General features: G+C 43.6%; 1 protein-coding gene across 1 annotated transcript; it reads right to left on the bottom strand.

The window, feature by feature from the left end:
- Nucleotides 1-1,312: 1,312 nt before the first annotated feature.
- neurl1b (neuralized E3 ubiquitin protein ligase 1B) lies at nucleotides 1,313-12,495 on the bottom strand. Its single transcript, XM_070963505.1, has 6 exons — nucleotides 12,246-12,495; nucleotides 6,650-6,894; nucleotides 6,236-6,569; nucleotides 3,924-4,667; nucleotides 2,878-3,003; nucleotides 1,313-2,209 (listed from the first exon to the last, which is right to left on the bottom strand). Exons 1-6 carry the CDS (start codon nucleotides 12,274-12,276, stop codon nucleotides 1,962-1,964), a joined length of 1,728 nt encoding a protein of 575 aa, XP_070819606.1. The 5' UTR covers nucleotides 12,277-12,495; the 3' UTR covers nucleotides 1,313-1,961.
- Nucleotides 12,496-14,320: the final 1,825 nt, after the last annotated feature.

Genomic DNA, 14,320 nt, shown 5'->3' with positions numbered 1-14,320 from the left:
GGACTCAATCACTTATTATTATTTATTGGCGGTGATGTCTTATGGACTTGGATTTTATATGATACGGCTGGGTGGTCTTCATCTCCAAGAGAGATATGATACTTAATTCTATGCTTTTATCCAGATGATAAAAGGATTCCTTTCTGGAAAATGACCACGCTGCCGGCAAAATTGGCCCCTCAGTCCATGGGCTTCATCAGATCTGATTGCCTGCTGCTTCATGTTCCTCGGGTTAGCGCTGAATTTGAAAAACTACCTTTAATCTTAATGCACCAGCCTCCTGGAAAACCAGCACCTCCTTCAAATCAATACACTTACTGTACACCTTTTAGAAATTTGATAATAAACCTCCATTTTCCATAACTATATTAACATTTTACATGTTAATTATCTGGAATCTCGTAGATTTTTGTTTATTTGCCAAAAAATTAAGCATGTAGCATCAATACAATCAGAATTATCACAGCAGGTTGAGTAAAAACACCTCTTGTTCACATTAGTTTTTATCTTTATCTCGCCTTCAGCTTCATATCTTACAATGGAAATGAAGCATCCTGCTTTCCTTCCACTCCACAACATCCATCAAGTCAGTATATCCTGCACTCTTGTGGCATGAAAGGTGTGCGACACCCAATACTCTAAGTCTCTTGATACGTTTAGAGGTTCAGGCCCAGTTGTGCTGAGGTAACGTAACGCTCAATCCTCCCTGCCTGCAGGGTTTGGCAACACAATACGCTTTGTTGTTAATTAGGTTGCTTATTTGCATCTTGGTGTAAGTAATAGGTCAACTGCCTCAGTTTGTTTCCTATTCTGAGCCATTCTCAAATGGATAGTCCTTTATCAATGAGAGAGTCCATTGCTCTAGTTAGCCTCACAAGCAGCACCATAGTGTGCTAACAGGCCTAAACCTGATTACTCAAACGGTAAATGGACTGCATTTATATCACTTTTCTCATCTTCTTCTCACTCAGAGCGCTTTACAACACAAGCCAGCATTCATCCATTCACACACTGTTGGCAGAAGCTGCCAAGCAATACGCCAAGCCATGCAAGGTGCCACCTGCTCATCAACAACGATGCACATTCACATGGCACAGCTATCAGCAGCAGTTTAGGGTTCAGTATCTTGCCTGAGGACACTTTGACATGTAGCCAGGGATCTGACTGGTGGACTACTGCTCTGCTTCCTGAGCCACAGCCGCCGGAAGCCACTTTGATCAGGAGTGTGATGGAGAATGCTTGTTTCTTTAGATGTTATGAAGCGAACCTTCAGGGGTGAAAGATGTCTTATTATTGAAGCTACACACATTTTACTCACACTTAGTCCACTTTTATTCATCTCTCAATGTGCAAAACCAAATTCTTAATTTTGGCCTTTCCAAACATACTTTTCTTAAAGCACGCCACTGAACACACATTTCATACTCTCCACTTCTATCCGTCTGCCCTTTTCACCTCAAGCTTTCAATACTGTACATTGAAAATATGGCTAGGATTGTTAGCATAATTACTTGGACACACAATGTGACAAATCTAAGGCACTATAAGTCAAAGACTACGGTCCGCATAATTGAAGCACACATAAACCTAGGACAACAAGGGTAAAGACAACATATTCACAGCAGGCTTTTGTGCTCAGCGAATACATGTGACATAAGAGATATCACATGGAAAATACAAAACATGAGCACATGAATCATTTGTTCTTTCTTAGTCAAAATATATGAGCTCATGTATGCAGTCTTTGTATGAGGATGGGCCTCGTCACAGTTCTGCTTATGATGAGCCTTGTCTTTGAATTGAAATCATTCACCCACATAAAATGGAAATATAGGCACAATATGTCCGTGTGTGGCTAATCTCCAGCTGGGGCCAAGATCGGTGTCCACCCAAGCCTGAGAAGGGGACACAGGTGGCATCCAGCAGCGGAAGTCACAGCACCTGTTTAGACCTCTGGACCATCAGGGCCGATATGTTTTGATAACGTCTTTGATCGGCCTCCTGCATATTGGACAGCAGGCATTGATCTGTCTCTTCAGCTTCAGGCCGCAGTCGTTGCACAGACACATGTGTCCGCAGGTGTAAATGACCGTGTCCACCTCCTGGTCGAAGCAAATGGTGCATTCTCCGTTCTTCCCAGCAGGGGGCAGTTCTGAGGCAGTGAGAGTGGGAGAGACGGGAGGACTGAGGGGGGAGCTGGGAGCCGTCACTGGAGGAAAAGAAAGAAAACATGTGTGGGTCTTGGGCAGACGTGGATGCACGTACACAGATGACTAACTCTCTCTGATCCTCAATGCTGTTGTTTTATCTGTTCTTTAGTCTTTGTCTGTGTGTTGGAGTGTACAAATTTCCATGTTAGGATCTGATCTTTACTAAATTATTCAAACCTGACGCAAACAGAATGCATTAGGGTTACAACTAATGTTTATTTTCATAATCGATGAATCTGCACATTCTTTTCTTGATTAATTGATTAATTGGAGTATATAACATCAGAAAATGCAGGTGACAATTTCCTCCAGCCTGAGATGATGATGATCAGATCGTCCTGAAATATTTAATTCACTATATTGTTAAGACGAAGAGAAACAGCAAATGTTCAAATCTGAGAAGCGCAGAACTTAAGGAATGATCAAACCCAAATATAGTTGCAAATTAACTTTCTGTCAGTTTGCTAATTGATTAATTGTTGCAGTTCTACCAAATGAAAATGTCATAAGAAAGAGAAACAAAACATCTTTCCAAAGACCTGCCAAGTGTCACATACAGTACGTCCAACAGCACTGCCACTCCTCTACACCTTAACAGCCTCCCTGCTGTGACCCCGTGAGGGTCTCCACACACACTGTAGCATTAGGCATGCTGTCACCAACCTACCCAGAGATGATTCGGAGGCAGAGGAAGATCTGTTGACACTGAATGCCAGGTCTGAGTCACTGTCCTCTGGACTGCTGCTCTGAGAAGTGTTGGGGGATGTAGAGGGAGGACTGGACTGCAACGTTCCTGTGCCACAAAGATAAATGGACATGAACAAACCCCAGATAATCACACTCATGTAAGGCCTTGAAAGGCAGCATTCACACAAAGAGTATATTTAACTGTAGCTGGTATCTTTTCAATACAGCGTCCTCCGACAGTTTGCATGTCATGCTGGAGTTTAAGGGTGCACGCTGACCAGCCCTAACCAGTCAGATTAGATATGCACATTTGAAGTTTCATAGAGCAATTTTCTTTTCATTGTTTCTCTTTGAGCATAATATTGTTGGATCAGAAACGGTTCCAAATGGGGTCTGAGCTGATGGGAGCTTATGTGGGAGTTGTGGGACTAGGACAGATAGGCCACAGCTCTAAACTGAACAGACACATGCAGATGTAAACTACTCGGCTGCATTCCTTTAGTCTGGTAAAAAATAAATTGCAGGGGCTGTCTAGTCTCAAGAATAGGCTGATGATAATTGAACAGTATGTCCTTTATGGGCATTTATCAGTTCGACTTCTTGGAAAACATGCTTTCTTGCAGAGAGTTAAATGAAAATATCATTCTCTCTTTTCTGTCCATAAAATATGAAGCCAGCAGCCAGTTAGCTGAGCGCAAAGACTGGAAACTGGGGGAAACAACTAGCCTAGCCTGGTCTGCAGGTTGTATGCACAGAGCCAAGAAATAGTCAAGCACATAGTACTTTTTCCAGTCTTTGTGCTAAGCTAAGCTAACAGGCTGCTGACTGTAGCCTTATAATTAAAGGACAAAAATGAAAGTGGTTATTTCTCATAAATGTCTAACTTTGCATCGTGTTCCATTAGGTATTATGTGTTATATCACATGATCATTACAATAAATCCCCAGAAAATGTAAGACTGCCGAAATTTTGAGGTATCAAGATATCATCTCTGTGTTGTGTTCTGTGTAAATCCATTGAGCTTACCAAGTATCCTGAGTCTGTTGACAGCCCCATGCAGGGTGAAAAAGGCCCACAGGACCTGAGAGGAGTCCACACAGAGCAGCCGGCCACGTCCCACTCCGTTCACCCCGTGGTGCACTTCTCCGCTGGGCAGCAGACTAAAGCTGAGCACGTCTCCAGAGCAAGGCATGGGGAAGCCCCGGTGCACCACCCAATACTCTTTACGGTCCAGGAGAACCTCGGGGTCCGCTGGCAGGTCCGCAGCGTGCAGACTGGCCGGGTCACAGGATGTTAAACCAAACAACAGCGCCCCAAAGTAAGGCAGACCCAGGTGGCCGACCTCCACGTACAAAGTCTCACCCACATGCAGCGGCCGGTCACTGAACACCAGAGTCCGACTGCTGTCCAGAAAGTGGATGCAGGCGGCTGAGCGGTCTGCAGAGAGTATTACATCAGAGCCACGGATCGGGTGAAAGTGCAAGTCATTGTCCAGTGGGGAAGGAAGGCCCCGGACCACCCTTGGGACACTGAATCCAGTGGAGGCAGATGAGGATGGCGTGGAAGAGGAGGATGAGGTGGAGGAGCAGCAGGGGATGAGCTGAGTGTAGTTATTGAGCTGGAGGTTGGCCATCTTGGCAGCAGCTGCCTGGTTGTTCTCCAGCTGATTGTTGCTGTAGTTGGCTGAATCGTGGCTACTCTGGGACAGATAGGCACTCAGACGGGCCGCACTCAGGCAGCTGGACCCCACACTCTCAGCAAACGTGCTTTCTGCGGTGGAGAATATGGACAAACAATTGCAATACTTGAACATAATATCATATGATCTGTCCCAAGTCAGCTCAGGACACTTCCCTCCTTTCTGCTCCATTCCTCTTTTCCAAGAGTCCTTTTTTTTCTATTATAGTGTCTGAGGAAAAGCAGCGAAGGCTGAGATCCAATCTGCATGCGTTACTGCTGCCTCCACCCTGCCCTGTGTGCACATACGGGTGCATTATAGGGCTGCAACTAACGAACTCATTATCAATTAATCTAATGATTATTTTCTCACTTTATTGATTCATTGTTCAAATGTCTTTGATGACGTCTTTAAATAACTTCTTTTATCTGACCAACAGTCTAAAACCCAAAGATATTCAGTTTACTGTCACAGAAGATGAAGAACAGCAGCAAATATTCACATTTAAGAAGCTCAGAAGAAGCACCAGAAAATATTTGACATTTCTGCTTGAAAAAAGTTTAAAACCATTGGTGGATATCCAAAGTAGTTGCATTTTAATTTCCTGTCTATTGACTGAACAATGAATTGACTCATCCTTGCAGTTCTAGCACAAGACTCATGAATGAGTGATTTCACTTTTGTATAATACAGACATGCTTCAGACACTCAGGGAGCTAGAATGAGCATGCTGCTCATGTTGCATGCTGTGCTGGCCAGCAGTGTATTTTTTATCACCACCATATTCATCTCCCTGTTTCATTTCCTTTTGTCATTAACATGAGCCGTGGTCCATGCACCGAGTTCATAGTCCAGCTGAATCTCTCTCTGTATGATATAAACGACTCTGGCATTCATAGTCCCCCTTTGACTTATGATACATTCCTTTATTACTATTTCTAGTGATGCCGGAGCAGTTGAGTGCACTGGCCCCTCACCAAAGCTCCTGGGATCTGCCGCGTTGACCAAACATGGCCATAGCTCCTGTCAGACTGAAGATAAACACACCCTGTGAGTACGAGTGGGAACCACAGGGGAGAGGGTGATGGAAGAGGGAGAAAGTGACAAAGCGCGGGAAAGTGACAGTGTTCGAGGAGAGGCAGAGGGAGCGGTGAGGAGTTAGAGCTGCTGTGCTCCGTGGTCTACATCGTGTTTATCTCGGTAGGTTATGATTCTGGTTTTCTAGACAAACTAGTTCTGTCACACAGATCACTGAGTCTACCTGCTCCTCCTACTGTTCTGACCTTCACTGCTGAAGGGCTTCATTGCACAGCTGCTCTCTGAACTCTCAGGAAGCTGCTTAAATTAGCTGTGAATGTGTTGACACCATAAATATAAGTTAGTGAGGGTGCAGGGTTGTCAAAGCAATGGTCAAAATACATGGCTTTCTAGCTGACTCCAGTCAAAAAATATCCATTACTCAACACTTTATTGGACGGGTATGAATTGTACTAATGGATTGTGGACAGACTCGTGACCACTCAGTTGTGTAATGTGTTCCTCTCACTTCCCTTTTGAATATACTTCTGCTTGCCTCTCTCGGCTGCAATCATAAAAAAACAATAAGTGTTTTGTATGAGTGTTTTCACAGACAAAGTAAACAGCATAATAAAATGCTTACCGAGCAATGTGACCTCCTGAGTGATGCCATAGATATCTATGATGGCCCAGAGCGGACAGCCGATGCTGAGCCCACAGTGGAAGAGGATGGGCTCTCCTTCGTTGATGCTGTAGAAAACTCTTCCATGGCGATCGGCCCAGAACGACAACACGTTGTCCTTCAAGGCCAGCCTCTCCGGCAGGGCTTTGGCCCAGTAGCCCGGCCGTGTCACCAGGTCTGGGCAAGCATACTTGGGGATGTCTGTTGTGACCAGTTCGCTGGGGTCCAGACTGGTGAAACCAAAGCGTAGAGCTCCACTCCAGCCAGTGTGCACACCACTCAGGCGAAGACGCACCTGAATTGATGGTATGATTAAAACTTAGATTCTTTAAATTTCTAGCTGTTACCAAAAAAAAAGAGTGAGGTGAAACAAACCTTCTCATAGAGGTGGACGGGCCTGTGGCTGAAAGTGATGCCATTACAGAAGCTGTTCTTGCGTGTGGCACGGCGAAGCTGCCCATCCAGCCTGATATTCTTGCCTTTGGCGTGGGGGTGGAAGCGGGGGGACTCCATACTGGCGCTGACTGGAGGGGCAGACGTTCTCCTCTCCAAACCTGCCCCATTGTTAGGCAAGGTGTAGTATTGCCTGCTGGCCACCGGGCGCGACTGCAGAGTGGCATCTGTGGGTACAACAACATCAGACAGAAATCCATCAGTGACTCAACCTGATCGACCCCACCGGGGGACCAACGCGGCATGTGAACAGCAGGTCTGCTTTTGTGCGAGCAGGTCAAAACGGCAATGTTAGTGACAGCAGCTGTTGGAAAAAGAGATGACCATATCAGCACACAATAACTTGTTTGTAAGTGGTCCGCGGCAGTTGGTTTAGAGGGCAGAGGCCAGTTATGTAAAGGAGCCCACAGTCTCACACACTTCCTTTCCCACACTGACACTATGGAGCCTCTCTGCTCCTCCTCTAGTACATTAAATAGTCTCTTTTAGCGTGTAACCCACATTTACAGTATAAAAAGGCAAACTGTCCCAAATTCGTCTCCTTACCACGTCCATATGGGAAATAAAACAAGGTAGATTTAGATAACCCCCATGTGCATATATCACTGGGCAACAAAAAAAAAAGGACATTTGTCTTATATAAAATGAACATAGATTTGAGTAGTGCTAATATTAGTTGCATCATAGAAGAGAGAAAACACAACAACCACAAAAACAATCTGCAGAAAGTCGACAAAAGACAGAAAAGTCTTCCTCTTATTTATGGAATACACACCCCTGGCCTACAGCATAAACAAACCCTGAATAGCCTCTTTCATTCCTCCAGTTATCTTCAGAAGTGGAGAATGAATCACACAGTGCCTAGTCAGTAAGAAATGCCCAAATAAAAGGCTTAATTTTTGATCTTATCTTCACAGGAGTCAATGTTCTACTTGGGAATTTATTCATGAGCATCAAAAAACAAATTATGGAGGATGAGAATCAAGCAAAGCAAACTGTGCAAGGCCTTAAATCAGAAGCAGATTATTTGGGTCTAATATTAAATCAAATTAAAGCTGCAGGCGAGTGTTTATGGTATAGACTGGCTGAAATCCAGCACTGGAGGGGAGGCGGTGTTTCTACTCTCGTCCAGGGCCGCAGAGTGATTACATTTCTGTTTAAAATTCACTGTGATCTGGTGTAAAGACAATAACTCAGTGAAATGTTCCACAGCACATTTCCTAAATTAGACATTATCGCTGATTATATTCTAAACTATGAAGCAGCAGCAAGAACATCTGTAACATCTCAAATGATGTGCCCCTTTCCTTTCTACTCCAGGAATTTGGCTTTGGAGGGAGTAAAATCTACTTTGGTCAAAGTCAATGGAAAAAAACATGTTAGTCTATTGGTCTGAGGCTCAACTGCCTTGTTGACTGTGTGATGAACTGGGACTCTACAAAAAAGACTGATAAAAAAACAAGCCACTATTAGATGAAAGGCATAGCACAACAGGTCATGCAGTGAGAAAAGGCTCATTGTCAACGTTGGCCCCAGTTTGTGCCTCTCATGTATATCAAAATTACAATCAAGTCTCAGTGCTTGATTCCATGGAATATCCATTTCTCAACACTTCACACTGTTCTTTTTTCCAGAACCCTCGAAAACTAAACCATCATAGCTAAAAACAGGTTGTATATGCAAATAAGTTGTTGTTGTTGTTGTTACAAACAGTGTTCATAACACATCACGAAAGTAACGTGTTGCAGTAAGGTATTACTGTTTCCTGTAATAAAGTCATGTAACGCATTACTAAGAAGATTTTGGTTATATTGCCACATTTAACACATTCATACTGGCTGTTAAGTGTTATTACAACAGTGTGTGTGTGTGTGTGTGTGTGTGTGTGTGTGTGTGTGTGTGTGTGTGTGTGTGTGTGTGTGTGTGTGTGTGACTGGCTCCATTCAGAGAGCAGCACACTCTGCTCAGCTTAGGTTGCACATTTTGGATGAATATATTTAGTCAGTTACTTGCGTTAATGTGTGTATTGTCTAAAAAATAGAGAATGCTTCAGGTAGTGGTTACACCCGTGAAACACACTTGAAACACAAGCCTGTACGGTGCTGGTGCAGATGGCTGCACAGATTAATAGAACAGAGTGGATCTGTTGTGTGGGAAAAACGCATCTGATAAAACTCATCAGCAGAATTCCTGTCAAAACCAGACGTAAGGTAAGCTAACACTGCCATAGAGACCAGGCTGTGCCAAGGTTATGGGACCAACAGCTTTATTATTACAAACTATAATATAACCGTAACATATAGCCAGATATAATGCTAGCTGTACGTCTGCTTGGTGAAAGTAACACAAAAGTAGTTTCATCAGTAATGCATTACTCCACACAGATAACAATATTGTAAATTAACTTATCATTTTCAAAAGTAACTAGAAATATGTAATAAATTACATTTTGAAAATAACTTGCCCAACACCAATTACAACCCATATTTTATTGTTAGGCAGCAACCTCTAGTGGTCATAGTCTGCTTGGGAGGGACTTATGTGACTTACACATGCAAATGAACTTACACAGCATACGTAACTTATAACATGTATGTAACATGGCTTAACATACGTGCGGCAACTTATATTGAAACTTAAATGACGATCGTTCCCCAAAGCTAAGCGAGCTGCAACCATTTCACCACCTTGACCACGTGACGACGAGGGTTCAGGACGCCTGGTGCTGCTGTACAATGTGAACCAAACTTACAGATGCCCTGTGGAGTGTTTGGCCTCTAGCAGCACTATGGAGCAGTTTTTCTATGATCAGGTGATCGCAGGTGACATAATACACAACCCTGCCAATGATTTCCCTGTTGCACCAATGGCTATAATGTGTCAGAAAACACAGCAATATGCCAACAAAGGCAGTGAAGAAGAAGACAAGTGGCTGAAACAAGGATCTAAACAATGCAGCGTACGTAATAATGAGGAAGGAAATGCATTTAACATGTTTGTTAGATCTGAAGGATACGCACAATGAGTTTTGGCGAAGCAGAAGAATAACGTATGTTTACAAGAAAACTGCACAGAGCACCTTTAAAGAAGTTCACTATCTCCGATATGTGTCTACGTTGATGTTGGTTTATATCCAAATGACGAACTAACTCTTCAACATTCTTCTGTTTTTGCACAAAAGAGCAGCAACGTAGGTCATTTCCAGTTTCCTGGGTAGGAAATATAGTCACAGCTTAAGAAACATCTTTTTTATGGTGCAGTCGGGGAAATACCAGATAGTTCAAAGAGTCTTGGAAGATTCTGGAAATACCTTCAGTGTCGTTAAATGACCTTTTTCTTTCAAAGATTGCCAGATATTTCTTTTTTTCAAAATTGGATGTTAATGCTTAAGCAAAGTGAGGCTAGGTCAATGTCAGCAATGGATGAATGCAACGACAGTTTACTGTGTTTTCGTCGTCATGGCACAGATTGATGTTGGTTTACTGAAATTCTGTTCAGCTGTTTATTAAGAGCCCCCACCTCAATCATGTGACCTTGTGTTAGGAGTAGTGACGGACCAACACAATCATTAGAAAGCCAGAAATACATCTTTGGATTTAGGACTGCGAAATGATGAGACGGACTGAAATTACAGTGGGAGAGAAGGTACATAAAGAGGAACAAACAGAGGCCAGTTCAGGCAGCTGATCGGAAATGTAGTTATCATGCAAAGCTCAGTCACAGTATATCTCTGCTGCCACGTGTGGTTCGATTATTTTAGAGAGAAACAGTTGGTTAATAGGAACGGTGTCTTTTTCCTAATGAAAGAAAAAGCACAAATAAATACAATCATAAGACTCCACAAGACACACTGCTGTGCCAAGGAAAGCTTTGTGAAATGTAAAACTGATTACGTGCATTCGTCAGAGTTCTCCTTGGCCACAAGATGATCAGGCTCTTTATTCTCTCATATCTCTAGGCTGTATGTGTTCATCATACTGTAACTCATTCACTGAGCAGAACAGGAGCCTCTGCAAATTTTAAAGGAATTTTGCAGCCTGTTTTGTCACATCTTTTTTTTTTTTTTCTGGAAGTTCTGAACAAAGATTTCGCTATTAAAAAATTCTCAATGACATCACTTGACCCTCTGTTCACAGCTGGTATTATGGCCTGCACAGTAACTCAATGAGGACTGCAATGAGGAACCTATTAAGCTACTTTGTGATATATTCTGCACATCTCTAATATACACCCCATAAACGCAGATATTCTATTAATTCCACATTAATCAAAACCATACAGTGCAAGCAATAGGACCCAAGCTGCTCCTGCTCCTCTGTGACAAACTGTTCTCAGTCCAAACCCTACGTCAGCTGGCCCTGGTGGCAGTAACCACATCATTTAGCCGCTGAGTGGGTCTGTTGGGGGCGTGGGAGTGTGACAGACATTAAATCAAAGTGATATGGGGAACTGATTATCCAGTAATGTGCTTTCGGTGTCATGACAAAGTGGTTCGGAAAGTGAGAGCTCATAATGACAGCTTTGTGCAAAAACTGGGGCGAACAATCACATCTCATACAGGAACAATTCACCAGCATATTGCACTATATATATGACAACTTTGATACTAGGGTAAGAATATTACCAGATCAGACCAGTTAAGATAGTATGTTTTCTTATTCTATTTTTTTATCAAGCTCATATCTATCCTTATGTTTGTTTTCTTTTGTGATCCATGTGTGACTTGGCTGCAATGCAATGCAATTTTCCACAAATTAATACTCCATCTATCTACCCACATGAAACAACAAGCACATGGCAAGAAATGGCACACAATAATGGTTCATACCTGAAATGAAAAGACAAAGTCACAGAGCATTAAGCATTAAGTAAAGAGGAAACGATGTGACTGTGCATCTCAGGATGGTGCCACAAAAAGCAGAAAGTGAGGAGCCATTTAATGCACAGGCTGCAGGCATTTCATGTCATTTGAAAATTGGCCATTTGTCTGTTACAGTAAGGGATGCGGTGGAGGTCAACTTGCCCACCTTTTTTAAAAATGCATTACGAGTAGGCTTTCACAGCTAAAACAATGCTTCATATCAACTCTCAAAGATGAAACTACTGTTTATTCGGACAGGATCTTTGGCAACACTTCCGAAGGAGCTTTTCTGAAAATATTACTGACTTTTGTTGATGATGCTCCTGCTTGCCTTATAATCATCAAATAGTCAAATTGTCGCCCTTCATTTCCTCCACCCTATTAGTTTTATCATTTAGAGATGCATCGCTGATCATAATTCTGAAAATGACAGCTTAAGAAAGAAGTGCATTTCGCAGAAACGCGGCTGCCGGAGCGCTCCCTGGTAATCACGCTCAGCTCCCCCGTGATGGGAAGCGCGTCTGTGCGCAGCGCAAGTACAGGAATGAGGACTAGCCATGTGTATCTGTGGCCATCAAGCTGTTCCACACCGACGCCGCTTCGCGCGGGTGCACCACAAGCCTCGCGAATCACACATTAATAGCAATTAAGCCTCACCTATTAAGGGTTTAGGTGTCGTATTCCCCATTATATCCAGAAATTCCTCGCACCGGCTGACAAGTTAATTCCGATTGCAATATGTCTCTGTCCATCCGTGGATCCTCGGTCTGATGAGTATCTGCCTGGAACCAGTTCAGTCTGAGTATCGGTGCCTTCAAAATGCGCTCTATCTCCCCGCTGAAGCATGGACACGCTCCTCTTAATGTCAACCCCGAGCCGCTGCGACAGGCAGACACCTCCAACTGGCGCACAGCAGCCCCCTCCTTTCTTTAGTATAGGCTCCCCTCTGCACGACTTTAAAGACACAGTAAGCAGAGATCCCCCATCACACAGCCTCTGAATAATTCATTTCATTATTCACTCAAAGCCTGTGATGAAGCCTAATGACTGCGTAGCCTATAGGACAAACATCGTGCTGGAAGCGGATGTGATATCTAAAGGAAGGCACTTTGTCAGCACATTTGCATATAGAGATGTCAGGCAGCCAGCGCTTTGATACCAATAAAAATGATCACAAGCTCATTGATCACGGCTGTTTCAAAGAAGCTTTTCGCTTTTGAGCATCATCCTGAAGGGGTTAAGCTGATCAGAGCACAGAGGAAAGAGATTCACTGATAAGTGAGCCCTGAATTTTTGTCACGGATCCCACAGAGCCATCACGTGGAGGATATCAGCCATTAATTATAATCATGCATTCATATGGTGGACAAACAGATTAGCACTGGACACTTCTGATGAAAGTCCAAACGCCATATGAGGAAATCCCCCTTTTCCCACCCTATCCTCTGCACTCCCACAGCCTTGACTGCTGGGCTCCTCTCAAGCTGTTTCCTGTCTTCTGGACCACAGTGCTCTCTGAGGAGCCATGGCCTGCAGGGTTTGTAGGTCTGAGACCACGAGTGAAGGGAGTGCCGGGACAGTGAATCTCCCATAGGCGAGAACAAGAGGCCTGAAGCGCATCAGCAGCTGTGTGTCAGATTTACTGAACAAAGCCTGCTGGTTAAGAAAAAATGCATGGAATTGTACATGCGTGCAAATTATTATTCCTTGACCTCAACACACTGTTGGAATTGCGACTAATATGGCAGAGGTATGGGTTCGCTTTCTGCTCCGTGCATCTGGTTGACTATATTGACATGATCCATATCACATACAGAGGAAAAGTGCTTCTGGGCTTCCAGCTGCCACATTGATCTTATAGGATCTAATTCAGTTTGAGGACAAACAAGTCTCGTGAGACGTGGCGCTTGGGTGAAGGCAGGCTGGAACTAAATATAACTCGAAGACAAAAGCATTTGTTTCTACCTCCTCAATGCTGTTTGTTTTAGCAGGATATGGTGGCTCCTTATATCAGCCTTGGGTGAATGGTGTTTGGGGTGAAGCGAAGCAGAAGTGAAATACCCCCACCCCCCCTACCCCCACGCCCTTAAAAAGAAAGATTTGCAGTGGCAAAGGGGATTAACACAGGAAGTGAATATGAGGCCATGATGGAGTCTGCAATCAAGCTTTCCCTGTAAACACAACAGAGCCACAGTAACAAGTGCCGCTTCCCCCGATGCTTGCTTTACTGCCTGAGTGCAGACTATTTGGCGTTAATGAAAGCATAATGATTACTGGGCTGAATTTATTCCATTGGCAAGGAACTGTACTTTCAGGATCATTTTCATCATTTTCATTTCTAAAGGCACCGTTGGATGCCTGCAGAATTATTCAGCAGTTCAGAGAGATGTATGCTTATTTGAGACTGTCCTCCAAGAAGACTGACAGCATGAATGGTTTCAGTAAATGTCCCGAAACAACATCTGTTTACGCTCAAGTGACAAAGCTCTCTAGTGGCTGTCGTAATTATGATGGGAGCAAAGGAGGAACAACGGAAAAACGCCCGCTGACACGGAAAAGTGCAGTAGAACAGTCGTTCAAGTCAGAAACTCGGGCTCGACTTTCAGTGACATAAACACACCTGATGTCAGAGCAATACGGTGGCACACAGTGAACAGTAAGCAGAATCACCTTGTCATCAGGTTTTAGTTTATGTCGTGTTTGAGTTGTAACAATGTTGTAGTTTCCATTTC

This window comes from Chaetodon trifascialis, chromosome 5 (genome assembly GCF_039877785.1).
Source record: "Chaetodon trifascialis isolate fChaTrf1 chromosome 5, fChaTrf1.hap1, whole genome shotgun sequence".
In the NCBI taxonomy this organism is placed as follows: domain Eukaryota; kingdom Metazoa; phylum Chordata; class Actinopteri; order Chaetodontiformes; family Chaetodontidae; genus Chaetodon; species Chaetodon trifascialis.
This window is presented reverse-complemented; position numbering and strand designations above follow the sequence as displayed.

Excerpts from the sequence above, each read along its gene's own strand:
- neurl1b (XM_070963505.1), bottom strand. The coding sequence starts at position 12,276 with ATGGGGAATACGACACCTAAACCCTTAATAG. Across the intron at positions 6,895-12,245 it reads GACACCTAAACCCTTAATAG|ATGCCACTCTGCAGTCGCGC; the intron begins GTGAGGCTTAAT and ends TTGTACCCACAG. Across the intron at positions 3,004-3,923 it reads CAACAGACTCAGGATACTTG|GAACGTTGCAGTCCAGTCCT; the intron begins GTAAGCTCAATG and ends TTTGTGGCACAG.